At 54.8% G+C, this 27689-nt stretch overlaps 1 protein-coding gene across 2 annotated transcripts; it reads left to right on the forward strand.

Annotated features, from left to right (window-relative positions):
* Positions 1-4269: 4269 nt before the first annotated feature.
* UBXN11 (UBX domain protein 11) lies at positions 4270-27583 on the forward strand. 2 transcript variants are annotated; one of them, XM_081220535.1, is made up of 16 exons: positions 4270-4319; positions 8409-8514; positions 9261-9289; positions 9861-9959; positions 12609-12709; positions 13157-13211; positions 13680-13756; positions 16529-16637; positions 21272-21358; positions 23856-24070; positions 24376-24453; positions 25413-25530; positions 25655-25758; positions 26995-27068; positions 27143-27289; positions 27370-27583. In XM_081220535.1, the coding sequence occupies exons 2-16, from the start codon at positions 8444-8446 to the stop codon at positions 27524-27526; spliced, it is 1521 nt and encodes a 506-aa protein (XP_081076661.1). In that variant the 5' UTR covers positions 4270-4319; positions 8409-8443; the 3' UTR covers positions 27527-27583. The 2 variants fall into 2 exon arrangements, with proteins under 2 accessions (XP_081076661.1, XP_081076662.1); XM_081220536.1 differs by lacking the exon at positions 21272-21358.
* The last annotated feature ends 106 nt before the right edge of the window (positions 27584-27689 follow it).

Here is a 27689-nt window from a genome sequence, read left to right on the forward strand (position 1 = left end):
TCAGTAAATGCTGTGAGGAAGTCAAAAGGGTGGTGTGAGAAAAGGGAAATGGGAGGAGGACATATTGTAGGTTAGTGTTCAGGGAAGACCACTCAAAGGGAATGTTTGTGCAGAACGAGAGGGACCTGGGTGAGCAAAACACCTCAGACCATTCCCCGTCCCAGTTTCACAGTGTTCTTTAATGACTGTTCCCAGGGCCTTGCACAGTCTCACACTGGGCAAGTGCTCAATATGTACTTGAGCTCAGTGACAGAATGGAACACAGCAAGGATGGAGAGAAAAGAAGGGGGTTGCAGCACATATTACAGTATGATCTACCCTGCAGCTTTCATCCCCACTGAGAGAGGGCTGTGATCCAACAGCACCACAGAACATTCCAAGGGAAATCTTCATCTGTTTGTTCATCCATCCATCCATCCGTCCATCCATTCATTTCAGACAATTTATTGACACCTACTGTGTATCAAGTAAGATGAATGAGTAAAGATCCCTTCCCTTGAGGAGTTCATAGTCCAAGAAGGAGACACATACAGAAAAAAATCACAAAAAGGAATAAGGAATGCTCTAATGGCAGCAGGCCTACTAGAATGTAGAGTGTAATTCTACCTGGGGGGAGTGGGGGTATTCATGGAGGAGGGGACATTTGAACTAGTTCTTGAAGGATGGAGGGGGATTTTCCCAGGGGGAAAAGGCAAAGGAGGATGTTCCCATTGGAAGGAGAGGCCTCAACATAGGAGAGAGCATGATAGTTTCTGGAACACTGAGAAGGGTGAAGGGCAGGACACGTAATATGAAGGTCCTAAATGTCAACAGGATATAGGGAGGGCTTGACCCAAGGCACCCGTGATGTGGGTGGAGAAGAGGGGGAAGGTGGGAGAGAGAGCCAGGTTTTTATTCTGAAGGAATGCTTGGACTGAGAGGACCACTTTCTCCACTATTATTTACCTCTCTCTCCTGAGCTGCTAGGAGTTGATAAACTCTTGTTTTGTTTTGTTTTGTTTTGTTTTGTTTGCGTTATGTGGGCCTCTCACTGTTGTGGCCTCTCCCGTTGCAGAGCACAGGCTCCGGATGCACAGGCCCAGCGGCCATGGCTCACGGGCCCAGTCGCTCCACAGCAAGTGGGATCTTCCCGGACCGGGGCACGAACCCATGTCCCCTGCATCGGCAGGCGGACTCTCAACCACTGCGCCACCAGGGAAGCCCGGAGTTGATAAACTCTTTAGCCCCAAAGGGGTCATAATTGATAAGGGTTTTTCAGGAAATGACCTAGAAGCAAAGTGGACTCTATCCTCAAGAACAAAGGCTCCAGAACCCTGTAACCCTCTAACCCTGTAACCCTCTACTTCCTCATCCCACAGGTGGGGAGCAGACCCAGAAAGAGCCTCCCTCCTCCCATTCCAGGGCCTTTGCACCATTGTCAGGCAATGAGCATCCACTCCAGGATGGAATCAAGAAGAGGCCAAGTGGCCCCACCCCAGAAGTCCAGAGGGAGTCCTGGGTGAGCTTGGAAGCTGGACAAATTTTCCTCCAATGTCCTTCTAACACTTAAATCTTTTTTTTTTTTTTGGCTGCACTGGGCAGCACGCGGGATCTTAGTTCCCTGACCAGGGATCAAACCCGTGCCCCCTGTAGTAGAAGCGCGAAGTCTTAACCAGTGGATGGCCAGGGAAGTCCCTAACACTCAAATCTTATGTAAGCCTGGAGACCTTGGAAAGATTTCCAGAATCATCTAAGATGGGAGATGGAAAAATATAAGTCAGAAAAATAACTATTAGGCGAGCTTAGACTCTTGTTTCATTTTCATAACTTTGTTTTTGGAAAACATTTTTTTAAAAACAATATGACAATGTTATGAGAAATTTAATTTGCATGATAACCCTACAAGGTGGGTTCTATTAGAACCTCTATTTTCCAGATATGGAAACTGAGGCTCAGTGGAGTAGCTGGAGCAGAAACAGCCAGCTAGTAAGTGACAGATCCCAGCCCCGTAGACTTGTTAAGTATTGGTGGCCCATAATATTTCCTCAATAAATGATGGCCATCACTATTTTCCAAGTTTCTATGAAGAAAATGTATACTTTTATAATAAGGCCCTGACTTCCCCCAATAAATGTTTTTTAAAAAATAATAAACTGGGGACTTCCCTGGTAGTGCAGTGGTTAAGAATCTGCCTGCCAATGCAGGGGACACAGGTTCGATCCCTTGTCCGGGAAGATCCCACATGCCGTGGAGCAACTAAGCCTATGTGCCACAACTATTGAGCCCACGCGCCGCAACTAACGAAGCCCGCGTGCTCTGGGATCCATGTGTCGCAACTACTGAGCCTGCATGCTGCAACTGCCGAAGGCCGGGCGCCTAGATCTCGTGCTCCACAGCAAGAGAAGCCACTACAATGAGAAGCCCACGCACCGCAACGAAGAGGAGCCCCCGTTTGCCGCAACTAGAGAAAGCCCGTGCTCAGCAATGAAGACCCAACGCAGCCCAATATGTATATATATAAAATAATAATAATAAACTGCCCGCCAGGTTAGAGGGCTCCCACCTCCCTCACAGGAACGAGATATTTGCTGAATGTCTGCCTACAGCAGAATCTCAGGCCATGCTTCCAGCCCTGGGTAAGAGGGAGGTATGTTGTAAACTCTGATGCTTGGGTAAATGCCAGTTCACTCCCCAGTCTTGCTGAGGTGGGAGGCAGCGGGCACACCAGGACCCATGAGGCCAGAGCCCCCTGCCTCCCATTGCTGTTGGTCCTTGCTTACCTTTAAGAGCAGAAGGAACATGAGCAAGGTGACAGTAAAAGGTTGCTAGTCCCCTGACTATGGCTCCAACCCCCCAAAACACTTGGCCCCAGCATGACCTCGAACTTTCTCATCTATCTCAAGCCCCTGAGAACTTTCTGGGAGCAGCTTAGTGGCAAGAGAGCTCTCCCATCTCCAACTTCCAGTCACACTTTCCACCTGAACCCTTCCCTTGGCCATGGACCTGTACCACCTGCACCTTGGCTTACCTTTGCCTGCCTGCTTTACTGAAGTGGGAGCTTCTGGAAAGAGCACAGATTCTGGAGGCAGACAGTTCTGGGTTTGAATCCACTTTTCTGCCTTCTACCTGCATAGTCTTGAGTAAGTCACTTTACTTCTCTGAGCTTCAGTTTTCATCTGTAAAGCTCATAATTTTGGCATCTGGCACTTGCAAGACACTCATTAATCGGTAGCTTCCTTCAGTCTTCAATTGGTGTGTAAAGAATGCCTCAAGGAGCCTGCCCTGCCCTAAATGCAGTAGATGGGAAAGTCAAATGGAAAATATTAGTAAGTGCAGTTTGAGACACGCAGAGAAAGGGCTTTGGTGGTTAAGCCAAGGCATAAGGAAGTGGGTGCCAGAAATCATAGACACCCAGATCACAGCTGGAAGACTGAGATAATGATAATGCTAGTTAAAAGCAGGAAATGTTTTGAAAACTTATTCTGTATGGGTATTGTGACAGGTACTCTGTATGCATTATCTCATTTAATTCTCATGGCAACTCTGTGGGAGTGGGTATTATCCCCACTTTACAGAAGAAATTAAGGTAACTTGCCCAAGGACACACAAGTCAGGATCCACGACTCCAGAGGCCTAAGTCCATGCTCTTAACTAAACTATCTCTAGTTGCTTTAATCCAAAACCTTATTTTTTCATGTGAGGCTCAGGAGGGGAAGTGTTTCACCCCAAATCACACAAAGTGTCTTATCCAAAGGCAGGGGGAGTCTCATCCAAATTTTTACACAAAGGAAATAGAATAGGAGCGTCCCTTCAGGGCGCCGTTTGGTCAAGAAGTTAGCAGAGAAATTCAGATTTAAGAAACATTTATTAAGTACTTGCATCATTTCCATTCATGCTTAAAAGAACTGCCCCCTTAGTACTGTACTGATCAGATGAAAAAACAGAGGGATAAATGTAATTTCTCCCAAAATCAATCTAGCAAAACAGTGGCATTGTCGGGATTACACATTCAGGTCCAGAGGCTTCCAGCAGCTTCGTGTATCTAATCCCAGGTTCTTTGCTTTCTGTGCCTTGGGGTGACATGAACAGGCCCTCCATTTCTCCGGACCCCGAGTCCGCTCAGAGCGGTGGATTCTGGGATTTACAGTATCCAGCGATGAATTTAGACTCCGTGGGCCAATAGAATTCGAGCACAGACCGCTGTACCCGCCTTCGCTGCCTGATGGTTGCTCAGGGACACCCCTCGAATTAGCCAATGAGAAGCGCACGGGTCCTGGTCGCCTGGGAAACCGTGTAACAACAAGATGGCGGCGCCGCGGACGGCTCTGCAGCCCTGCGTGGTGAGTCACAGCCCTAGACCTTTCTGCCCATGGAGCTCCCCACACAGGCTAGGGCCCTCACCCCGAGAGCCTCGAGGACACGCGAGACCCGCGGCCCGGCTCCCCCAGCAGAACCCCCCCCGCGCCCTGGGAGCAGATTCGGGCCCCCGCCTACCATGGCTACGTGTGGAGGCAGGGGGGCGGTGACGCAGCTCCTAGAGCGGGACTGATGGTAGAAGTCACGTGATGAGCGCTTCCAGCTGGGGATTTAGGGGTTGAAGGCGTACAGCCTGCTGGACCTTGTCGGCGCTGGAGAGCACTGGGACCTGTGGGGGGATAAATTTGACTCCCAAAGATGTAGAGGCATAACACAGAGCTTTCCTCTCAAAGCTTGAGTCTGAAGGGGCAGACAGCCTAACCTTTAGGCGCCTCTGGCTTGAGGGGGAAGACACAGTCCTCCCAGGAAGACCCCAAAGTGAAGGGAGTAGACGTGGCTTTGTCCTCAGGGTCCCCGGTCTGAGGGAGGAGACACAGCCCTGCGCTCAGGAGTCCCCAGGCTGATAGGAAGATACAATCGTCGTCCTCACGGGTCTCCTATAATCCATGGGAAAATGGATCTGGAGACAGTGTGTTGGATTGGCCTGGAGTGAGACTGGAATGGGGAAGTCAGTTTGGGGCCATTGTGACAGGCCCAAAGAAGGGCAGTGAGAGTCCCATTAGGATGGCCAACAGTGGTCATGGAGAGGAGGAGCTGTGTGTGAGAGACTTGCAGAGTTTAACCTGGAGGATTTGGTAACTGATGGGATTAAGAGGGAAAGAAGGAGGGAAAATTTTTGTGCTTGGATGATGGGGTCCCATTAAGAAGGGGGAAGTGGGAGGAGCTTATTTTGAGGGAAGATGTTGGTTTTGGTTTGGAGACCAGGTCCTTTTCTTTCCTATGATAGCTTTATTGAGATATAATTCACATACTATATACTTCACCCCTTTAAAATGTAAATTTCAATTGTGCAGCCCTCACCACAATCAGTTTTAGAACATTTTCATCAGCCCAAAAGGAAACCCTGTACCCTTTAGCAGTCCACCCACACCCTTCCCATCTCACTTTAGCACCTCCTACCCTAGGCAACCACTAACCTACTTTGTCTCTATGGATTTGCCCATTCTGAACATTTCATATAAATGGAATCATAACAACTGGTGGTCTTTTGTGACTGACTTCTTTCCCTTGGCATAATGTTTTCAAGGTCCATTCACATTGTAGTATGTATTTCATTCCTTTTTTGTTGCCAAATAATATTCCATTGTAAGGGTATACCACATTTGTTTATCCATTCACTGGTTGATGAACACTTGGGTTGTTTCCATTTTTTGGCTATTATGAGTAATGCTGCTTATGAACAAATATACAAATTTTTGTGTGGATGTAAGTTTTCATTCCTCTTGGGTATATAACTAGGCATGGAGGCCATAAGATGACTCTGTTTATCCTTTAGAGGAACTGCTAGACTGTTTTCTACAGCAGCTGCACCATTTTACATTCCAACAAAGGTTCCAATTTCCCCTCATCCTTGCCAATGCTTATTAATTTCTCTCTTTTTGACCAGTTTCTTTTGAGGGGTCATTATGGTGATGAGAATTTGGAGAAAGGAGGGATAATCAGGTCTGGTGGGAGTTCATGCAGGGTAGTTTTCGCTACTCAAGGCACAGTGCCTGGGGCTTTTTAGTGTGATGAAAATGTTCCAAAACTGATTGTGATGGTGGTTTCATAACTCTGAATTTATGAATATACTAAGAACCAGTGAATTGTATACTTCAAAAGAGTTAAGTGTGTGAATTATACTTCAATAAAGCTGTTTTTTTTTTAAAAAGGTCACATGCTATTTGATTCCATTTATATAACATTCTTGAAGTAAGAAATTTATAGAGGTGGGAAACAGAGTAGTGGTTGCCAGGGGTTAGGGATAGTGGTGAGGAGGAGGATGAGTGTGATGCTAAAGGAGTAGCACAAGGGAGATCTTTGTGGTGATGGAATAGTTCTGTACATAGCGTTTTTTAATATAAATTTATTTATTTTTGGCTGCGTTGGGTCTTCGTTGCTGTGTGCAGGCTTTCTCTAGTTGCGGCGAGTGGGGGCTACTCTTCGTTGCGGCGCGTGATCTTCTCATTGCAGTGGCTCCTCTTGTGGAGCATGGGCTCTAGGCACACAGGCTTCAGTAGTTGTGGCACGTGGGCTCAGTAGTTGTGGCACGTGGGCTTAAGTTGCTCCACAGCATGTGGGATCTTCCCAGACCAGGGCTTGAACCTGTGTCCCCTGCATTAGCAGGCAGATTCTTAACCACTGCACCACCAGGGAAGTCCTCTGTACATATATTGATGGCAGTGGTGGTTACACAGAATCTATACAGGGGATGAAATGGCATAGAATGATAACACAGATTATACAATGTCAATTTCCTGATTTTGATACTGTGTACAATAGTCATGTAAAATGTGACTATTGGGGAAAACTGTGAAGGATACACCAGACCACTCTACTATGGTCCTAATTTCCTGTGAATCTATAATAATTTTAAAGTAAAAAGTTAAAATATAACTAAAGAACAAATAAAAGCAAAGAAAAAAAAGAAAAGGAGTTAGCCAGCCAAGGGAAGGGTGTGGGTAGGAGTGGGGAGACCATTTCGGGAGATCGGGTTCCCGGCCTGAGGAGCCATGTGTGCAAAGAAAGCCCTGGTGCATTTCAGGGCCGACAGTTCAGAGTGGCTCAAGTGGAGGGTGGGATGCGGGGGGACCGTGGGTGATGATGGGTGAGGTCCGGAGACACAGGCAGCAACTAGATCATCCATGTTAAGGAATTTTTAATTTTTTTTCTGTGGGTAAGAAGGAGCCACTGGGAGTATTGAGCAGGGAAGTGACATGTTAGCTTTGGGTTTAAGAAGATTCCTCTGGCAGTGTATGGAGACTGGTGAAGGGAGCCACAGGGGCTGTCACACTTGGCCACACATACCCTGAGGATGCCCGGACAAGACGGCAGGAACCAGGCAGGCTGGGGGCAGGTTTGGGAGGCTGGATGCTGGATGATGGGGATCAGGAAACTCTGGCCTTGTCCTTGGAGGGCACCTCTGAGAAAGGGGCGGGGCATGAGTCCCAAACTCCAGCATTAAGACCAAGGGAGCTGCCTCCTGGTGATGCAGGTCCCCTTGCTGAGCAGATTCAGGGGCTGGTGGAGGCCAGTGCCACACATTTCCAAAGTGGAATGAAAGAATTGATTCAGGCCCTGATGGAGGTCATTTGATTCTTCGATTTCTAGATATTAGCCACGTGATATTTAATTCACTGAATAGAGCAGTGACTGTTAATTGCACCCCTGATGTTCATTCATCCTTCCAGAAGGAAGAGGAAAGGAAGGGAAATCAACATTTATGAGGGCCTTCTATGTGCCAATAACAGCAGCAGCCACAATTCACGTTTTTAAGTAATTCCTTTGAGCGTTTCACTGGGCTAGGTGCTTTATGTGTGTTACCCCTACCTGGCTGGTACTATTACCATCCCCACTTTACGCTAAAGGAAACTGAGGCACAGGCTATACTGGAATGGCAGAACCTATCCAGGGTCTGGGCTCTTGACCTCCCTGCCACGCAGGTGGTGTCTTGGTAGAATCCTGCCTTGGGGTTGCCCCTCTCTGGCTCTGAGAAGTTGGAGGTGGCACCTGGTTCTGGTAGGAGGGGAGGAGACACCTGGGCGTGATGACAAAAGCCCCAGGTCTGCTTGGTAGTCTTGTGCCAGGGCTTGAAGTCTGGGGAAGTCCCAGTCTTCCGGCCCACCTCTGCACCCCATCCTACCCGCATCACCCTTTCCCAAGCACTGCTAGGCCAGAGACCTCCAAGAGCAGAGCAGAGAGCTGGATATCCAGCGGAGCAGGTGGACATCAAGCACTGGGACCCTGAGGCCAGGCTGCCTCCAGAAGCTTCTGCAGAGGCAGTGGGAAGAAGTGAGGGGTGCCGCTCCCTGGACAGTGCTCCCTCCTGGGAAAAGTAGCCAGGGCAGAGGAAGTTTCAGGCCGCTCCCTGGTCCTGAGTGACTGTCCCCAAGGGCTGACTTCTTTCTTCTCAGGGAGTTCCTGACAGCTAGAGACTAGAAGTAGAATTATGAGCTCACCTTTGGCCTCCCTTGGCAAGACCCGGCAAGTGCCTCTGCATTCGGAGCCTGTGAATCCGGGGTAAGGAGCCGGCCTCATGGGATCTTTGTGTCCATGCCCCTGCCTCCTCCCACCCCCTCCCGTGGACTAGGAGATTGACTTCCAGTGTCCTGAGGAAAACGATAAGACGTTATGTATCTCTCTCTGATCACCTTATCTTTCTCGAACCTTCTTCTGGGAGGCTCTCCACGTGTCTAAGCACACACTGGGCTGTGCCATTTAGTGAGGTGGCTCGGCATCCCTCTGTTTATTCACTGGTCACGAATTAGTTCTTCAAACACTGATGGCCCACCTGTTCCAGGCCCGGCCACATGCTGGGCTCTCAGTGAAGAGAATCCTGTTTGTCCATCTATCAGTTTCATCTTTTCAAAGCATTTTTTACCTCTCTCCTTGCTCTTCTGAAGCCCACTTTGAGTCATTTGCATCATGGCCAAGGAAGTCCAGAGAGGTTAAGTGACAGGCCTGGGGTCCTGCAGCCATTTCAGAGCAGAGCTGGGGCTGGGCTCCTGGGCTTGGGGACTCTTGTAATCTTCTCTCCAAGGCTCTTTTCTTCAGCTCTTCACCATCCTTCTTTGTTGGGAGGAGTCGGACACCCTGAAGCCTGCCCCTTGGCTCATCCCTGGGCCGGGATGGGATTTGGGGGTGAATGTCCTCAGGAGACACCTTCTTTAGGATTGATGGGGGACCTGGTGCCAGAGCCTCCCCCGAAGGCAATCCAGGGGGTCCTGACTTGCCTGTCTTCCTTCTCCTTCCTGCCCCATTCCCAGGAGGCGAGGGATAAAAATTTACGGAAATGGTGAGTGTGGGCTCTGCCCTCGTGTCCTCCTCATGTCCTTGCGGCGGGCAGATGGAGAGAAAGAGCGCGATGAACTCCTGGCAGCCAGAGTGGCTGGCCAGCTGCTGTGCTGTCTGCAGCTCTCGGATTTGGACACCCCACACCCTTAGTGGAGATGTCCTCACTAACATTTGAACCCCTCCACTCACCGTGGGGTGGGCCACGAGGGGGCGGACCCCAGCCCTCCTCCTCCGACAGCCACCTGCAGCCCGTTACAGCCTTTTCTCCCTGAAGCCAGTCCTCATGTTGCTGCCCTGCCTCCGGCAGGCTCAGACCTTTGCATCCCAGCCCTCCTTTAGCCCCCACCGTGGTGCTGGCATTGGCCACCCAGGTCCCCCCAGGGAGCCAGGTTGGGAGAACTCCAAGAAGAGGCCTGTTCTGGTTGGATCCTTGCTCTCCAGCATCCCAAGTTTTCCATCCTCATATGCTGGGGGGACAGAGAACAGGCTGCTTCATCTTGACCAGGGCCCAGGGCCCCCGTTTCGCATGGGCTTCAGCCCCAGAGCAGTGACCTGGGCATCCCTGTCTGCAGAAGATGAGGTGGACTTGCTGAATGACGCACACGGCTCAGAAGAAAGGATCTCTGTTCCTTCCTGCTATGGTGGCATAAGTGCCCCTGTGAGTAGGCAAGGTGAGTGCAGAGGCCCAAAGGGGTCTGTGTCCCTGGCAGCAGGAGAGGCCCTGGGGAAAGGGAGGCCCTGAGAGGCATGGCACCTTCTCCCACCTGCTGGGCCTGAGGCCGCAGCTTCTACTCCTGGCTGACTGTGGCCCTGGGCCTGCACCCCAGACCTGTTCAGAGCCTGGTTGGTGTAAAGCCACACAAAGGTCTGGCCGTTAGCTCAGGAGGTCTGGCAAAGCCCCAGGGCGGGGCTTCCCTGGTGGCGCAGTGGTTGGGAGTCGGCCTGCCGATGCAGGGGACGCGGGTTCGTGCCCCGGTCCGGGAGGATCCCACATGCCGTGGAGTGGCTGGGCCCGTGAGCCATGGCCGCTGAGCCTGTGCGACCGGAGCCTGTGCTCCGCAACGGGAGAGGTCACAGCAGTGAGGGGCCCGCATACCGCAAAAAAAAACCCCAAAACAAAAAAACAAAACAAAACAAAAAAGCCCCAGGGCGGGCTGTGGCTGGCACCTCTGGAGTACACCTGGCTGGAATCCCCATCAGGAGTGATGTCAGTGGCTCTAGGATTCAGGGTCCAAGAGGAATGAAGGGCCTGAGGGTGAAGCTCAGCCTCCGGGCATCTGCTTCGTGCTTCCACAGGGCTCTGGACAAGGCCCAAGTCCCCTAGACGGTCCCCCTAGGCTGACCCACACCATCCGCAAAGGGCTGTGGCAACACTGCAATTGTGGAGGTGCCCAAAGTAAGATGGGGCTCACTGGGGCGGCTTCCCAGAGGAGGTAGGACTGAGCAGTCCTGGGCACAGGGGACGCATGGGCCGGCAGGGTGAGCTGTGTGGTGCACTGGGCAGGGGCAGGGTCTGAGCTGGGGGTCTGGGGGAGCTGGGGATGAGGTGAGAGTTTTCCACTAGCTGTGATATCTTGGGTAAGCAGCTTCCTGTCTCTCTGTCTCCGTTTCTGTCTCTCGGTCTCTGATCCTCCACCGAATGCCCCCTCCGCTCTACAGGTAGGGAGGGGTTGAGGTGGAAAAGGAGACCGGAAGAGCCCGGCCCCACAGCCGTTCGGTCCCAAAGCCAGGATCTCCATCACCTCAGGGGGGACTCTTTCAACAGCAACCACGGCAACTGGCTGTTCCCCAGGTCCCTCCGGTCTCCCCCGCCACCACCCCTCAGCCCACTCTCAGCCGGGGGCTGCCCCTGCCAAGCTCACAGTCAAGGACTTGCCTGTCCTGTCTCACTTCTCTGCGGGGAAACATTCCACACAGCTCCCCGCTCCCTCTTCTCAGAACACCCCGGGCTCTTGGCCTCCCTGCCGTCCTCCTGCCTCCTAGGCTCTTCCCTCTCGGATCTCTGCCAGCTCCAGCTTTTCCGTGTGATGTTCCTCCTGCCTGGGATCGCCTCTCTCTCTCCACTCTGCCTCAAACACGTGCTGTCATCCGTGTGCTGACAGTTTCCAAATGTCTATATATCAGTTAAGAAGCTTTTGACTAAAGTCAACGAAAACCCTGATTCAACCAAAGAGCATCAGGGGACTTTATTATCCCACAGACCAAGAAGTCCTAGGGAGACAGCTCAAAGACATTGTCAGAAGTTCAGGTTTCTCCACCTTTCCACTGAACCATCCTTGGGCCTGTCAGCTCCACATGGTCACGTGGTTACAGCTGCATTTCCGGCTTCACACAGAGAGAGACAACATCCAGGGGAAGAAGGGGGCCTGTTTCTTCCCATGTGTCTCTCTTGTTTTCTTTCACAAATGTTTTAATTTGAAAATTTGTCAGCAAACAGAAAAGTTGAAATAATAGTACAGCAAACACCCATACGTCCTCAGCCTAGGTTCAACAGTTAGTGACATCTTGCCATACTTGCTTTCTATCCATATACACATATGTTATGAACACAAGTGTATTTTTTGGATGAGCCATTTAGAAATCAGTTGCAGATATCATGACATTTCAGCTCTAATTACTTCCCTTTGCATCTTCTAGGAGTAAAAGGAAGTACATAACCACGATGCTGTGATCACACCTAAGAATATGAACAATCCAGTAACTCTCTAACATCCCAGTGTTCCAAAATATCTCTCATAGCTTCCCCCCCCCACCGATTTAGGTTCTAATTGAGGGTCATGCACTGCATTTGATTGTTATACTTCTTTAGAGCAGAATCCCTGCCTCTTAAAAAATGACACTTTTTGAAGAGTCCAGGCTACTTGTCCCGCAGGATGTCCCCCGTAGTGATTTGTCCGGTGCTGTTTAACTTGCTCCTCTATCCACCGTATTTCCTGTGAATTAGGGGTGAGATTAGAGGTGTGATTCAACTGAGAGTGAGCTTTTTTTTTTTTTAATATTTATTGGAGTATAGTTGCTTTAAGGGTGAACTTTTTGACAGTGTTTCAAGGTGATGTAACCCGTATGTTGTACCACTCCCTCGTATATACATCTTCGGTGCATTACAGAATCTCTGTGCCTCAGTTTCCCAAAACAGTTCATTTCCTCAGAAAAGCTGACATATGAAAAGTGTGTAGAACTGTCCCCATTATCTCGGTGGCACCTGTTGTTACCACCCTTATTTCCGCTGTTGGGGAGCCCGCTCCCTCTCCCCTCCCCTGGACCCCCATACCTCAGCCTCAGCTCAAGGCCCGGGCTCTAGGACTTTGTCTGGTTGGCAGTCCCTGTGTACCACGACTCGGAGTTGATGGCCACCATGGCGAGGAAAGTGCAGGATCTGGAGCGGCAGGTGAAGGCCCAGGAGGATGAGATGCTCTCCAAGGTGGGGCCCCAGTGGGGAGAGGGCCAGGGTCTGGTCTGAGGGGTGGAAGGGCCTGGGCTGGGGAGGCCAGTGAAGCTACTATTGCAATAGGCCATGGTGGATGGGTTCTAGAACAATCTCCCTGACCAAACCGCCCAACTGGAGGGCCAGGTCTGGCCTGGGACTGACCTGGGTCCCTGTGACCTGAGCAGAGAGGCTAGGGGTCTTCTCCACGTCTGAGCAAGGCCCGTAGACCTCAGATTGGGTGGCAGCAGTGGCTGCTGAGTGCTGGGCACTTGGGGGTGCCCACCCCCTGCCCCCACCTCAGTGGGACCACAAGGGCCATCTGAGCACCGGAGCAGTGCCAGAGCGGGGCAGGGGCTTTAAGCCGGGTCTTCCCATCTGGAAGGGGCTCCCTTGGGCTCTGGGAACCACCAGATCTGCTCCCCTCCTGTCTCGTTGCTGCAGGATCGGAAGATACGGGCCTTGGAGGAGCTGGTGGAGACCCTCCAGGAGCACCAGGGTAAGAGGCCGTCTCTGTGGGCTGGTCAGCCCCCCTTTGTACCCCCTGGGCCGGCGACCTCTGGGTATCAGGGCTCCAAGAGCATCAAGCTGAGTCCTGTGGTGGAGTCTGGGCAATGGAGCCCAGAGAGGAGCTGGGACACTCAGGGCGGTGCCCTTCTGTGTGGGACTGAGTCCCCCGAGCGCAGCCCTAGCCCAGCCCTGGGCACAGGGCCTGCCAGCCAAAGCCTGGAGGAAAGGCAGCCCCGTCAGGAGCCTCGCTCGGTGGGCTGGCGGCCTCCCAAGAGTCAGGGCGTCCCCTCTCAAGGTCAGGGCGAGAGGCCAAGAGGTGCTTCCCCGGGGATCCCTCGAGTTCCCGTGAAGCAGCTTCTCCAGATGACCCTCAGGCCAAAGCTCTTGTCATGGCCAGAAGTGGCCTGGCAGCCTCCGTGCGGGGGGCTCTGACACCCCTCCCCGTCTTTTCCTGAAGGCACGGTGACCTCGCAGCGGCAGGAGGAGCTGGAGACCAGGTGCGCGCAGCTGCAGCGGCAGGTCGGGGAGATGGAGGTGAGGGAGGTGCCGGCCCAGGGCTGTCTGCCCCCAGGGACTGAGTCAGAGCCCACCTCTCTGGGGTCCCCTCACCGCACATCCCACACAGGGGCCCGGGGCACCCCCCACCCCATTTCAGGCTTGGGCTAGCCCCTCCCCCTTCCTCAGTGTCGTCTTGAACTACTCTCCCCTCCAGCCACGGGGACCTGCCTCTGCTTCTTTGATCACATCAAGCTCTTTCCCACCTCAGGACCTTGGTCCGTGTTGTTCCTTCCACCTGAAATTTCTTTTTCTACCTTCCCCTGGCGAGTTTTCACTGATCCTCGGTCTCAAGTCAAGGCGGGAGCCCTTTCCCAGGGGACCCCCTTCACCTGTGACCAGGGCAGGTGCTCCACATCTCTCTTCTTCTGGGGACCATGGACTCCACGAGGGAAGGAGGGAGGGACCACTTTCCTCCTGTTCGTTGCTGCACGCCCAGGACCTGGCAGGGGCCTGGCCATGCGTGTTTACTGCGTTGGTCATGGCCATTCCCTGCCTCTGGATGTGGCATCTCACTCACCCAGTGTCACCTTTCTTGCCCTCGTTCACACAGCAGGGCTTGAGCTGGAGGGACCCCAGGCTCAAGGGAGGGTCCTAGGCATGCATACATCCTCAGGGCCCCCCTCTGCCTCACCGGCCCCACCAGAAGCTCCTCCTGGGGTCTAGCCTCTCCCTCTCCACACCGAGCTGGTTTCCAAAGCCCCAACCTAATTTAAGACTACAGATGCAAACCCCCAAGCAGCAGCTGCAGCTGAGGGCCCTTCCCACCCAGGCCTGTTCATACCCGGGGCTGTGGGTAAACAGCTGCTCCCTGAGCGGCCTGCTAGGACTTCCGGCAGCCCGTGGGGCTTCTCTGAGCAGCTGCCACAGGAGTGAGGGCTGCCCCCTCAGGGCAGAGGGTATTGGGGCTCCCACGTTCACGTTGTTCACACATTTGTTGCTTCATTAATTTAGCAAACTCAGACAAAGTATCTCCTGTGCGCCCGGCACCCTGCCAGGCACTGGGATGCAGACAGGTCCCTGCCTTCATGGCGCTGACAGTCTAGAGGGGACACACATAAACAAGTACACAGGAAGAGACACAAGTACGAAGTATGGTGAAACATTTAAAAGGGTAACATATTAGAGACTAGCTGCGATGTGGGCCACTCCCTGCCTTGGGAGGTGGGAGCAGGGAGGCATGACTGTTTGGGCCAAGTTCATTGTGAGATGCCTGTTGGACATCTAAGTGTAGATGGCTAGAAATTTGAAATGGAAAAGGAAGAACATATGTTACAAGATTTGAAGTCTGAAGTGTGCCCGCTGGGTTAGTCAGTGGACAGGTTGCTGCGGGGTGACACTGGGCAGGAGATCTAGAGGATGAGGAGGGGACCAGGAAAGGAGAATCCAGGCTGAAGAGATGAAAGCCTCCACCTCCCGCCATGTAGACTTGGCTTGTGGCTGGGAGTTGTGGGGAGCGAAAGGGAGAAGGAGAAGAGACCACAGGGACCACATCCCAGGGGGGCGGGGCGGGGGCGGGAACAGAATCCTCAAGAGTGGGAAACCATAGGAAGGTTTCAGGTAGAGGAGCGGGTGGGGGAACGCAGGTAGACGCGCAGTTTGAGTTGTCCAGGAGGGAGATGACCACGGCTTGAACTAGGGGAGAGGGAGCAGAGTGGATGGACTCAAGTCTGCCTTGGAGCCGGTGCCACAGGCCTTGTGGGCCCTGGAGGGCAGGGAGAGGATCGGGTCACGGATGAGGCCCAGGTGGAGGGGGTGCCATTGACTAAGCCCGCGAGGCTGAAGGGAAAGAGGTTTGGGAGTGGGGGCAGGGAGTCATGACTGTTTGGGCCAAGTTCATTTTGAGATGACTATTGGACATCTAAGTGTAGATGGCTAGAAATTTGAAACTGAAAAAGAAGAACATATGCTGCAAGAGATGAAGGCAGGGCTTCCCTGGTGGCGCGGTGGTTGAGAGTCCGCCTGCCGATGCAGGGAACGTGGGTTCGTGCCCCGGTCCGGGAAGATCCCGCATGCCGCGGAGCGGCTGGGCCCGTGAGCCATGGCCGCTGAGCCTGCGCGTCCAGAGCCTGTGCTCCGCAACAGGAGAGGCCACAGCAGTGAGAGGCCCACGTGCCACAAAAAGAAAGAAAAAAAAAAAAAAAAGAGATGAAGGCAGAAGTGTGCTCGCTGGGTTAGGCAGCGGGCAGGTTGCTGATGGCTGCTTGTTAGCAGTTGCAGTCAGTTGTGGAGATGGAGGCCGGGCTGGAGTGGGTTGAGGGAAGGAGTGGAGGTGAGGAAGCAGCAACAGGAAGCATAGACAACTCAGTTTTCCTGTGGCAAAGGCGCTGGGCGGCCAGCCCTAGAGAGGCCACGTGTGGGACATGTGGGTGGACATGTCCTCTCAGACCTGCAGAGCAGGTGTCCCTTCCTCTCCTCCCACTTGGGCCAGACCCACATGGCTCCCCGCTGCCATAATGGCTGACTTAAGCGAGTTCCTACTTGTGCTAGGCCCTGTGCTAAGGACATGACGTGAATTACCTTAGTGAGTCCTCACAAGGTTCATTTTACAAGGAGAAGCCTGAGGCTCTGGGAGGTGAGGTGGCTTCCCAAGGCCACAGCCAGGAAGTGGCCAAGACCCCCGGGCTTATCGCCCCATCCAGTCAGCTGGGAGCTGAGGCCTGAGGCTGGGGGCTGGGCTGATGCCGCCTTTTCCCCTGGAAGGGGCTGAGCTGACGGTGCCTCCTACATCTCCCTCTTCTCTCCCCACAGCGGTTCCTCGGTGACTACGGCCTGCAGTGGGTGGGCGAGCCCATGCATGAGGAGGACTCGGAGGATGGTGAGAGGGACTGGATGACAGCCAAGAAGTTCTGGAAGCCAGGTAGAGGCGGGGTCCACCCCGGCCCCTCCTGCAAAGGGAATTCCCCTACAGCTCCCAATGGCCCACAGCTGTCCAGAGGCCAGCTCATTCATGCCCCTCCTCCCAGCACAAGGTGCCCCAAGGCCTCCCACAGCTTTCCACTGACACAGGGGCAGGAGGGAAAGGCCTCAGCCTCCATCCCTGACCACCTAACCCTAGGCTCTGCTTGCTCATCTTTCTAAGGCTCCAGGGACCCAGGGATACAAAACGTAACAAGACCTCATTTGTCTCAGGCACCATAGTTTACAAAATGTAACATATTCAAAAGCTGTGGCCTTCAGAAGCAATCCCCCTGCTTTGGAAGCTGGCCCTCAGGCCAAGGGCTTGGCCCCCTCTGTGGACTCCCTTTCCAGGTTCATTTGTAGCAAACTATTGAAATCTACCTGCATCTCTGGGCCTCCACCATGTTTTATTTTTAACTCAACTGCTAATATCCCGAGGGATGCACTCCAGAGATTTGGGGCCATAGAACTGGCTACTTCCTTTATATATATATATATAATATATATATATATATATATTTCTTTTTTTTTTCTTTTTTTTTTTTGGCTGCATCGGGTCTTCGTTGCTGTGTGCGGGCTTTCTCTAGTTGCATTGCGGTGAGCGGGGGCTACTCTTCAATGCGGTGCGTGGGCTTCTGATTGTGGTGGCTTCTCTTGTTGCGGAGCACGGGCTCTGTGGCGGGTGGGCTTCAGTAGTTGCGGCTCGCGGGCTCAGTAGTTGTGGCTCGCAGATTCTAGAGCGCAGGCTCAGTAGTTGTGGCACATGGGCTTAGTTGCTCCGCGGCACGTGAGATCTTCCCAGACCAGGGATTGAACCCGTGTCCTCTGCATTGGCAGGCAGATTCTTAACCACTGCGCCACCAGGGAAGTCCCAGAACTGGCCACTTCTGAAAGCTGGGTCCATTCTCTTCAAAGAATGGAGGTCGTTGCCTGGAAGGTAGTTCTCCAGGCTCTGTTGGTCACACCTGGGTCCTCACCGCCACCGCCTAGCCCAGGTGTGACTTGGGTACGCGAGTTCCGTTCTCTGAGCCTCCAGTTCCTCATGAGTAGATGGGTGTGTATTCCTTCCCATGGAGTTACTAGGAGTCAGTGGGTTGGACGCAGCACCTAGCACTGACCTCGCATGTCATCAGCCCCACAAGTGGGAGCTCTCATTGTCTTCCACGGTCAGAAGGCAATGGCAGTCTCATGGGAACATGAGCTTGGCTCCCGGGGGACTGTTTGGAAGACAACTGTACTTTCTTAACTTCATAAGTTTCCTGCTGGGTAAAAACCCAGACTGAAAACATGAGAGTCCCACCTGCTGCACATTGGCTAGATACCCCTAAGTCTCAGGGGAAAACCCCCTCACCCTTGTTTCAAAAACATCACTTCCCATTTGCACCATATTTGCCACTTTTAAAGCATTTTCACAAATAGACTTGGCATGGGCCAGGGGTTATTCCATTTTACAGATGGGGAAACTGAGGCACTTAAGCAGTCTGAGGACTGTTGAGTGAAGGGGGCAAGACTTAAGGCTGGGAGCCCACTGGGAGACGATTACAGTCATCCAGGCCGAAGATGAGATGATGCCCAGCATAAGGGTGATACCGGTGGGGCTGGTGAGAGGGGCAGAGCAGAGAGACTTAGGAGGGGAATCCGTGGCCTTGGCGATGGCTCAAACATTAGGAAGGGGGTGGGAGGGACCTGGGATGACCCTGGGGGTCACGGCTGTCGGGGAAGATGTCCCCTTTGGGACACGGCAAAGCTGGGGAGCTGTATGGCACCCGGGCCATGCCAGGAGCTGAACCCTGGGCTGAGTGCTATGGGAAGTTCTCCCTGGGTGAGAGACGAGACCCTGGTAGGCAACTGCCAGAAGCTGTAAGAACACCCCTTCCTGGGGTCTAGGGCCAGAGGCCTGCCAGCACTATGGACACACACACGCACGCACGCACGCACACACACACACACACACCCCACCCCTGTGTGGTGAGCTGGGCTCAGGCCTCATGTGGCCTTGCTGACTAGTTGGAGGGCAGACTTCCTTCTGGCCAGTGGGGGCCTCCCTTCTCCTTTGGGGAAGGGGTGAGACCAGACAGCTGGTTTCTGGACCTGGTTCTGTGGATTCTACTCTCTCCTCCCAAAAAGAGAGCAGCTCCCAACTGCTCTGTGTTGTTTGTTTTTGCTCAGAGTACGGCTGTTCTAAAGCCACTTGTTATAAAGCCTGGCCGTGAGCTCCTGATTTGTGTCTTTTTCTTCTTTTGCCTTTTGATTCTTCAACATGGAGGGGCCTCAGTTTAGCTCTTCTGACAGATGAACAACATGTTTTTCATTTCTAGCAGCTTTTCCTCCTGGGACTGTCCCCCCCACTTTCCTGGCTTTTTCCCTTCCTCTCCCTATGGCCTTGTCCCCACGTGCCAACCTGCTCCTGCCCCTAGGGCCCTTGGGTCCATGAAGCCAGCCTCTGGCTGACGCTGATGCTCTGGCTTGTTTCTCTGGATCTCCCTCTGTTGCCACCCCTCCCCACAGGCCCTGGGACAGCAGGCCAGTGGATTGGTGAGCCGGGGCGTCTGTATTAGGCAGACTGGGGCTGCTTCAAACATTCTAGAGCCTGGGACTCTTAGGGAGGAGGGTCAGTTGGGCCCATGAAGGGGCTCAGGGGAGAGGAAGCCTCGCAAGGGCTTGGCCTCAGGCCCGATCATTCACCCCTTCCCACCAGTATGTTGAGTAGCAAACAGGATGCCTGTGCCAGGTGCTTCAGGGTATGCGGAGACATGAAAGGGACAGTTCCGGCTCTGGTCCTACCACCTTCGGGTCAGGTGTTGAGCCTCAGGGCTGAGAGCTCCAGCCAACTCTGAGCTCCCGCCCTCCTCCCCGCTTCGCCTCTGAGCTCCTTATCCACCCCCCACCCCTCATCAAGTCCCTGCCCTCTCTCTACATCTCCCCCTCCCCCTCCCAGCACCCACCTCCCCAACCCTTTTCCTCAAGCCCAGGCTCCGGCATCTGTGTGGGAGCCTCTTCCCTCCCCCGCTCAGGAAGCCAGCCTGACTCCTCCATGGGCTGTCCCTGGGCTGCCCTTGGGCCCCTGGAACTGGCCTGACCTAGACCCCAGGCAGGCTGGACTCCTCCCACCCGCCCTCCCACTATCTCGGGCCTGTGCTGTGTCCCCCCAAGTGCCCTGCCCCCTCTTCTCCCCTCCTGGGAAGCTCAGCTCAAACCCCACCTGCTCTAGCACACGTGCGTGGAGTGCCTGCTCGGCGCCAGGCACTGTGCCGCCCTGCAGCTGCCCCGGGAGCGTGGTTAGGGGCTCTGCGTTGCAGTGAAAGCCTTAAAGGCTCTGGCTGAAGAGGGGGGCCTGGGTCAGATCGTACCCTGTGTGGGGAACCTGCCTCACCTCTGAGTCCACATCCTCCTCTGTGAAGTGAGGAGATGGTACGATTGACCCCTAGGCCCTGAACTGAGAGCACTGAATACCCCAGCGTGGAGCACGTGGAGCCTCTCTCAGGCTGACACGCGGTCGGTGAATGATGCCCATGACCATTTACTGCCCCGCCCCTGCTGTGCTCCAGAGGGCCCGCACAGGGCTAGGCCCGAAGGCCAGGGCACGTGCACATGCAGGTGATTGGCAGGCATTGCCTGGGTGTCCTTGGCCTGGACGGTCAGAGCCCGCTGGGACGATCCTCTGTACAGGATGAGGTGGGGACAAGCAGCGTGATGATCAAAGCAAGAGCCAGAGAAGTTGGCTCCTGCCGAGTCACAGGCTGGCTGTGGCCCTGGCGGTGCCCAGACTCTCAGAGCCCGTTTCCCGCCGGCTCCTCTGAAGAGCAGAGTGAATGTAGGTGAAGTCCCCAGAGCAGGGCCTGGCGTGCAGGTGTGTGGAAACAGTGGGTCTGTTGCCTTTCACAGCCTTCGCCTGCGGTGCTGAGACGGGCCTGCTGGGGCGCGTCGGGCACTGCGGGGATTTCACGGCAGCAGGTTGTCCTCCCAGTGAGGGTGCGAGGGGCCAGCCCAGGGCAGGCTCACCACTCACCTGCGCTAGGGGCAGGGTCTGGCCCTCCTCTGGGCCCTGCAGCCCCACGGTGGCACTTAACACATGCCACTGTCACTCTTTGTCACCCTGTCTCCTTCATTCAAGTATGAGCCTGAGGAGGGCAGGACTCTGGGCATGGGCATGGCCATGCTGCTCAGGGCCTGGCAGGGCACGGGCGCTGCGGACATACTTGCTGGATGGCGGGGTAGTGGGGTGGAGGGACGGATCCAGTGCTTCTTGAGCACCCACTCTGGGCCAGGCCCAGGGCTGGATGCTCTTGTCTGTGTTCAAGGAGTGACCGGTGTAGCTGGAAAGACCAATAAGCAAACAAAATGACACCAGCCTGTGATGAGGGTCAGGAGTGGGCCCAAGGGCTCCAGAAACCCAGGAGGAACAGAGGCCCAGGCTCAGGGGCAGGGGCTCCGGGCAAGGCTTCTCCAAGGAGGTGGTGAGAGAGCACCTGAGCCCTGTGATGATCAAGAGGGTGGGGTGTTAGTGACAACAACAGCTCTGTCTGCCAGGCACTTCCTGTGAGCCTCACAGCAACCCTGTAAAGTGGGGCTGTTATTGTCTTCATTTTATAGAAGAGGAAGCTGAGGCCCAGAGATGTTGGCCCATGTGCCCGGGGTCACACAGCTTGGAAGTGGTAGCCCGGGCTGTATGGCTTCAGAGTGAGTGGGGGAGCTTGTTGAGGGCAGGCTGGGGAGCCAGGGCTCTGAGGGTTTGGGGAGTTGGGCCAAGGAGCTTGGACTTGATCTCCATACCTCTTCACTCCCCTTTTAAATAAAATCATGGGCTCTCAAAAGTTGGATGAGGCCTCAGAGGTGATCTCCCTGCACTGTACCCCTCCTTGGAAAGGAACCCCAGTGAGCAGTATCTGAAGAACCAACACTGGGAGGCAGCCTGCGTGGTCACTGAGGACAGAGGCTTAGAGTCACCCGGGCCCTGCAAGCTGCGTGACCCAGGGCATGTCACCTTACAAGGCCCAATTTCCTCATCTGTAAAACGGGAGAAGGAAGACCTGCCTCTTGGTGCTTGGCACATAGTAAATGCTGAGTCATCATCACAGTCAGTTCACCCCTGGATCTTGCGGGCAGGATGAAGATTTCTATTATCTACCCAGTCCCTGGAAAAGAAAGCTGCGGCTCAGAGAGGAGATGCCTCACTTGACCTCTGACCTGCCTCATCCCATGTGATGTGGCTGCATGGGGCCAGGCTTCTGTTGAGCACTCCCGGCTGCGAGGTGGCAATGCCAGGCTCTTCCTGCCTTATTCTCTTAGCCCTGGTTTGTCCAGAGCGGTGGTTCCTTCTCCCGGGCCCCTTGTCTCACCTCCATTCTGTCGCATCTGATACCTGCCAGCCCCACCCTGCTTTCACTTCTCCACCCCCGAGCCCTGGCTGAGGGCCTTCGGGGCTGATTTTCTCGGCCAACTTTTCTTTTCTCTTTCATTGCTTCTTGGCATCCTCCCTGGGTTTCCACCTGCCCCTTCCCCTGTCGACGCCTCAGCTCCCTGAAAAAGCCCAGGCCCCAGGAGGCAGCTGGATTAGCAGTCCGCGCGCACATCTGAGTCGTCCTATTGGCTGTGCTGTGTGGCCTGCCTTGGCCAAGTCATGTGACTTTCTAGGCCTCACTTTCCCATCTGTAAGAATATAGGGATGGGGGCAGGTGTTGAAAGTGATGAGCTTTTCTGTTGTTATTTTTAGGTTTACCTAGGTGTTCTGAAAGTACTTAGTTAGTTGTTAAAGGAAAATAGTGTCTGGATATTGTTCTGGCTCATACCAGGGATATCCAGGAAGTTCTGTGAGTTTTTCTTGGGACTCTCAGGGACTCCAGGGGACCCCAGGAAGAGCGGGGCGCAGGTGCAGCCCCTGCAGCAGTAGGAGATGTAGGGGAGAAGGGAAGGCCAGCTGGGGCCTACCGTTTCAGCAGCCACAAAGGCAACAGGAAACAGGGCCGCCCACATCTGTACTTCCCCGGTACAGCCACTGCACCACTGTGGGGAAAGGAATTGGGTCCCCAGAGTCCTGACCCACATCCTGCCTCAGCCTGGCTCTCCTGGTGAAAAACAGCTTCCAAGAAGGCCCAGAAAGTCACCAGTGTGTTATAGGGTTACACCCTAGTAGATGACTTAGTTCGGGGCCAGATCCCTTCAGGACTGAGAACAAGCTCCTGGCCTGTCCCCCAGCAGCATCCCACCTGCCCTGTATCCGTTCTGCTCTGGCGTCTGTCTCGGCTTCCTCATCACCCCACCTGCACCCCGTGAACCTTATAAATAGCTCTATGGACAACACATTTTTCAGAAGAGGAGGCCAAATACATGTGCAGCCCAAGGTCTCCCATGTCTGTTCTGTCCAGCAGGTGTCCTGACCCTCACCTCTCTCTCCTGATGGTGCAGATGGGTGGGAAAAACAGACTCCAGAGTCGATCCCCTCTTCTAACTTGCCAAAAGTGGCCTGAGGCAAATCATTTTTCATCTCTGTGGGCCTGTTTCCTCAGGTATAAAATGGAGATAAATAACCCCTGCTGCGTGGCCTCTGGGTTGGCCTGAGGTCCATTTGTGCACGGTAGAGCTGGTAACGATAACTAACACAGATAGATACTTGTTGGAATTCTTACGTGGTCATCTTGGACCCTCACAGCCATCCTGGTCCTATCATGATCCCCTTCTAGAAGAGAATGCTGTGGTGCAGAGTGTTAAATGACTTGACCAAGGTCACACAGGTAGAAGTGGAGGAGCTGGAATTTGAGCCCAGACAGCTGGGAACTCTGCACTGTGCCTTTCAGCTGCTCACCCAGCGCCTGGCACATCTGATCTGGGATCTGATCCCGCTCCAGCCACTTACTGTGTGTGTCCCTAGGCCAGCCATTAACCTCTAACCCTTAGTTTCCTAATATGGAAAATGGGGATGTTTATAGTCCCTACAGCATAGGGTTGGTATGAAGAAAGAATGGGATAATAGATGTTAAACCCCTAGCACAAAGTAAATGCTCACTAAAAGACAGCTATTATTATTATCTAGTGTTAGCTGTCCTTCCTCCTCCCCAGGTGGTCACTTAAAGAGATGCTAAGGCCCCTGCCCAGCATGGGAGGGGGCTGTGGAAGCCAGGGATCTGGAGCACACAGCAGCCATGAAGAGAGGCTCATGGGTGTCAATCCTCTTTGCCAGGAGACTCACTGGTACCCCCCGAGGTGGACTTTGACAGGCTGCTGGCTAGCCTGAAGGATCTCAGTGAGCTGGCGGTAGACAGTGACACCCAGCTGACACCAGTGCCCAGCAGAGCGCCACACTGTGTCCTTGAGCCCATCCCACTGAAGCTCTACCGGAATGGCATCGTGATGTTCGATGGCCCCTTCCGGCCCTTCCACGATCCCTCCACACAGGTAGGAGTGACGGGGAGGGGAGACAGGCCTGTGCACCCTCAAGCCACTGTGGTGGCCCATCCCCTGCTCACCATTAGTTGGAGATGATGGGCCCAGCTCACCCCCAGCACCCAGGCTTATGCAGAGCCTCCAGAACCCCCCCCCCCCCCCCGCCAACCATGTCCTGGGACTCTGTTTCCAGAGTCTGATCCACAGAGTAATTGGCCCCATGATTCCGGGGCCCAGAGCCTGCCATCTAGACAGGAAGCAGGGTGTAGGGCACCGCACAGGTCCAGCCAGGCCTCACCCTACCTCTCCTCCTGCAGCGCTGCCTCCGAGACATATTGGATGGCTTCTTCCCGTCAGAGCTCCAGCGGCTGTACCCTGACGGGGTCCCCTTTAAGGTGATGGGCTCTCCTCAAACCACTCACTCCCAGTGTGGGGATTTTGGAGGGGGTGGGAATGCTTCCTCGGGCATCACCTAGGGACACTGCCCCACCTCAGAGACCCCAGTCTGATGACCTCCAGAAGGAGGGTGAGCCTGAAACAGGATTGGGAAGGGAGCGGGGAGGCTGCCGTGGCCATACTTGCTGCATCAGCAGTGGGGAAGGCATGTAGCTGAACGGCAGGCAGCGCCCCCTTCTGGCATCCTGAAAGCAAAGCCCTCAGCTGCGTGGGATCACTGCCCCTCCTCCCCAGCATTCAGGACACCTGGACAGCCTGGGGAACGTGAGGAGTCCACGCAAAAGTGTCCTGGCTCCCCCCAGAGGCTCCTGGAGCCTCCTGGTTGGGGTGGAAGGTAGTGCCGTTGGGGGGCAAACGCTGGGACTAAAGGACTTGAGATGGAGCCAGCCCCCTGCTGTGGGGGCAGTCGGCAGCGAGATGAGGGTGCTGTGATGGGAGCACATGAGGCCGTGTCCCAGAGGGTGGTGCGTTAGTTCCACAGTGAGGGCGTGTGAGGGAGTGTGTGCCACCATGGCTTGGAAAATAGCGTAAGTCACGACCAGGGGTGTTTGAGGTAGTTCATGCCAAGCAGGGCTTTGCCCTCTCCTAACATCCTCATCCCGCCCCTCCTGGTCTGCTCCCGAGAGGGACTCTGTGAGGAGGATGTCAGTACTGTGGCTCCAGCTGGAGTGATGAGGGGAGCTTGCAGGAAGAACAGGGCTCAGGTGGGTGGGAGCAGCATGAACTGCAGCTCTCCTGCTCTTTCCCAGGGCCTTAGTTTCCTCATCTGTAAAATGGGGATTGCATCAGACCATCCCTTGGGCCTATTCCTGGGGCCTCTGTTTGGGCAAGTAGGGGTGGGCATGGAGCCCAGGGCTGAAGAGCTGTGTCAGCCGCTGTTTCCCTTCCTTCTTGCCAGGTGAGTGACCGGCGCAATCAGGTCTACCCAGAGAATGCGCTGGACCTGTTCCCAGGCGAGGGCCGAGTGGTGGGCTGGCAGAGGATTCGAAAGCCCTTGGACAGGATGGAGCACCCAGGTGAGCTCGGCCCTGAGGCTGAGCCAGGGGGTGGGGGCACTGTGCAGGGCAAGCTCCAGGTAGCCTCCTCCACCATCACACACAGTCTGTGCCCTGGCCAAGGCTCCCAATGCCCTCTCTGCAGGCTCCAGGATGACCGCCGAGAAGTTTCTGAACAGGCTGCCCAAATTTGTGATCCGACAAGGCGAGGTGATTGACATTCGAGGCCCCATCCGGGACACCCTGAAGGTGAGGCCAGCCCTGGCTCCCCCAGCCTTATTGGCGGTGGGGCGGTGGGGTGGGGTGGGCTTTACCATCAACCCTGGCCCAGCCTACCGGAGCAGCGGCTTACCTAGAGGCTCAGGCTTGAGGGCCCCTGAGGATGGCCTGGATGGAGAGATGAGTTCCTCAGAGCTGTTCCCTTGTCTCCTGGAAACGATGGAGCTGGTGAGCTCTCAAGACTGTCTCCTGGTCTCTCTGAGCTGGGACCAGAGAGCAGCTGGCCAACGCAGGAGTGTGGCTGTAAGAGTGGGAAAGTCAGGGGAGTCTAGGTTGGGGGTGAGCCCAAGTTCAGGCCACCCTCTTGAGGTCCAGACCAAAATACACCTTCCTGGCCTTCACAGGACTCATCATCCTCTCTCCTCACTCAGTATCCTGCTACCCCTCCCTCGTCTCCACCTGTGAAAGATACCAAACCCCTTTCCCAGGACTCTGCCTTCACCACACATGGCCAAGTCCTGTCAGATCTGTCTATCCCCAGAACCGCTCCCGAATCCATCTCTTCTCTCCATTCCCGCCGCCCGCCATCCTAGCCTAGGCTCCAGAGTGTCTCCCAGACAACTGCAGTGGCCCCTCACTGGCCTCCCACCTCCACTCCCGCCTTGCCAGCCATCCTCCCCCAGCAGCCTCTGTGCTCTTCTAAAAATGCAAATTGGATCTTGGCTCTTCCCTGTTGAAACCCTCCAGTGGTTCTTAGGTAAGGCCTGTCATTCCTTTCTGGTCCTCTTCCCACCTCTAACCTTTTCTTTCTTCCAGTCCAACCTGATTCCCAGCGTCAGCCACATGAATGCTGACCCTTTCTCAAATGTATCACCTCTTCTCAGAAGTCTTCCCTGACCTATGCTCTCTGGGATATCCTTGCCCCCCATTCCATTTCTAAGGACTCCTCTTCATCCTTCAGTCACAGCTCAGGTGTCATTTCCCCAGGGAAGCCTTCCCTGACCCATGCTAGGTTAGGCACCCAGCCTGGTCACTGTGTGGGGTTCTGTCTTCCCCACTAGAATGAGGGAAGGGAATGATGGGGCTACCTTCCAAAGCTTCCCTTCTGTTTCCTCTCCTTGGGCCCCCGTTTACACAGAATACTCCCTCCCCCTTTGGCTCACTGGTCTCATCCCTCCCTGGTCAGGAGAAGTCCCCTGTAGGGGTTGGGGGGAGAGTGTGACTGGCAGGGCCCAGGGCTCTGTCCACTCCATCGATGCCTTCCAGAACGGCTGCCCATTACGTGTCCAGATCCAGGAGATTGTGGTGGAGACGCCTGCCTTGGCTGCTGAGCGGGAGAGGTGAGGGCAGAGTGGAGAGGTGAGGACCCTGGGACTGGGCTACCAGCGGGTATTGACGGCCTTTGGGTCCGCAGGAGCCAGGAGTCTCCGGGGTCACCCGCGCCCGCGCTCGCGCTCTCCACGCTGCGCATCAAGTCTGAGAATGGCGAGCAGGCCTTCCTGCTGATGATGCGGCCGGAGGACACAGTCGGTGATGTGCGCACCCTGCTTGCACAGGCCAGGTGGGCGCGGGGCTCAGCTGGCGGCTGCAGCAGGGCTCTGGCCCCACGACCCGGCCTGATTCGTTCTTCCCTGTCCCCAGGGCCATGGAGGCCACTACCTTCGAGATCTTCAGTACGTTCCCGCCCACAGTCTACCACAATGACGCTCTCACGCTGCAGGCCGCGGGCCTAGTGCCCAACGCCACGCTGCTGCTTCGGGTACGCCGGGCTCCGCCGCCCGCCCCCGGCCCCGAATAAAGCGCCCATCCCGACGACACCGGCTGCTCTGCGAGGCTCTCTTGGCAGGGCAGCCCAGCAGCACTAGCTCCGCCGAGGAGGGGGCGGCGCTGAGCTGCCCCTCTGTAACTCGAGCCCCAGCTGGCGGGCCTGGCCACTGGGTCTTTGTCCTCTAGGTTCCTCT

The sequence above is a fragment of the Mesoplodon bidens genome, assembly GCF_964165515.1.
Source record: "Mesoplodon bidens genome assembly, chromosome: 2".
Lineage (NCBI taxonomy): Eukaryota > Metazoa > Chordata > Mammalia > Artiodactyla > Ziphiidae > Mesoplodon > Mesoplodon bidens.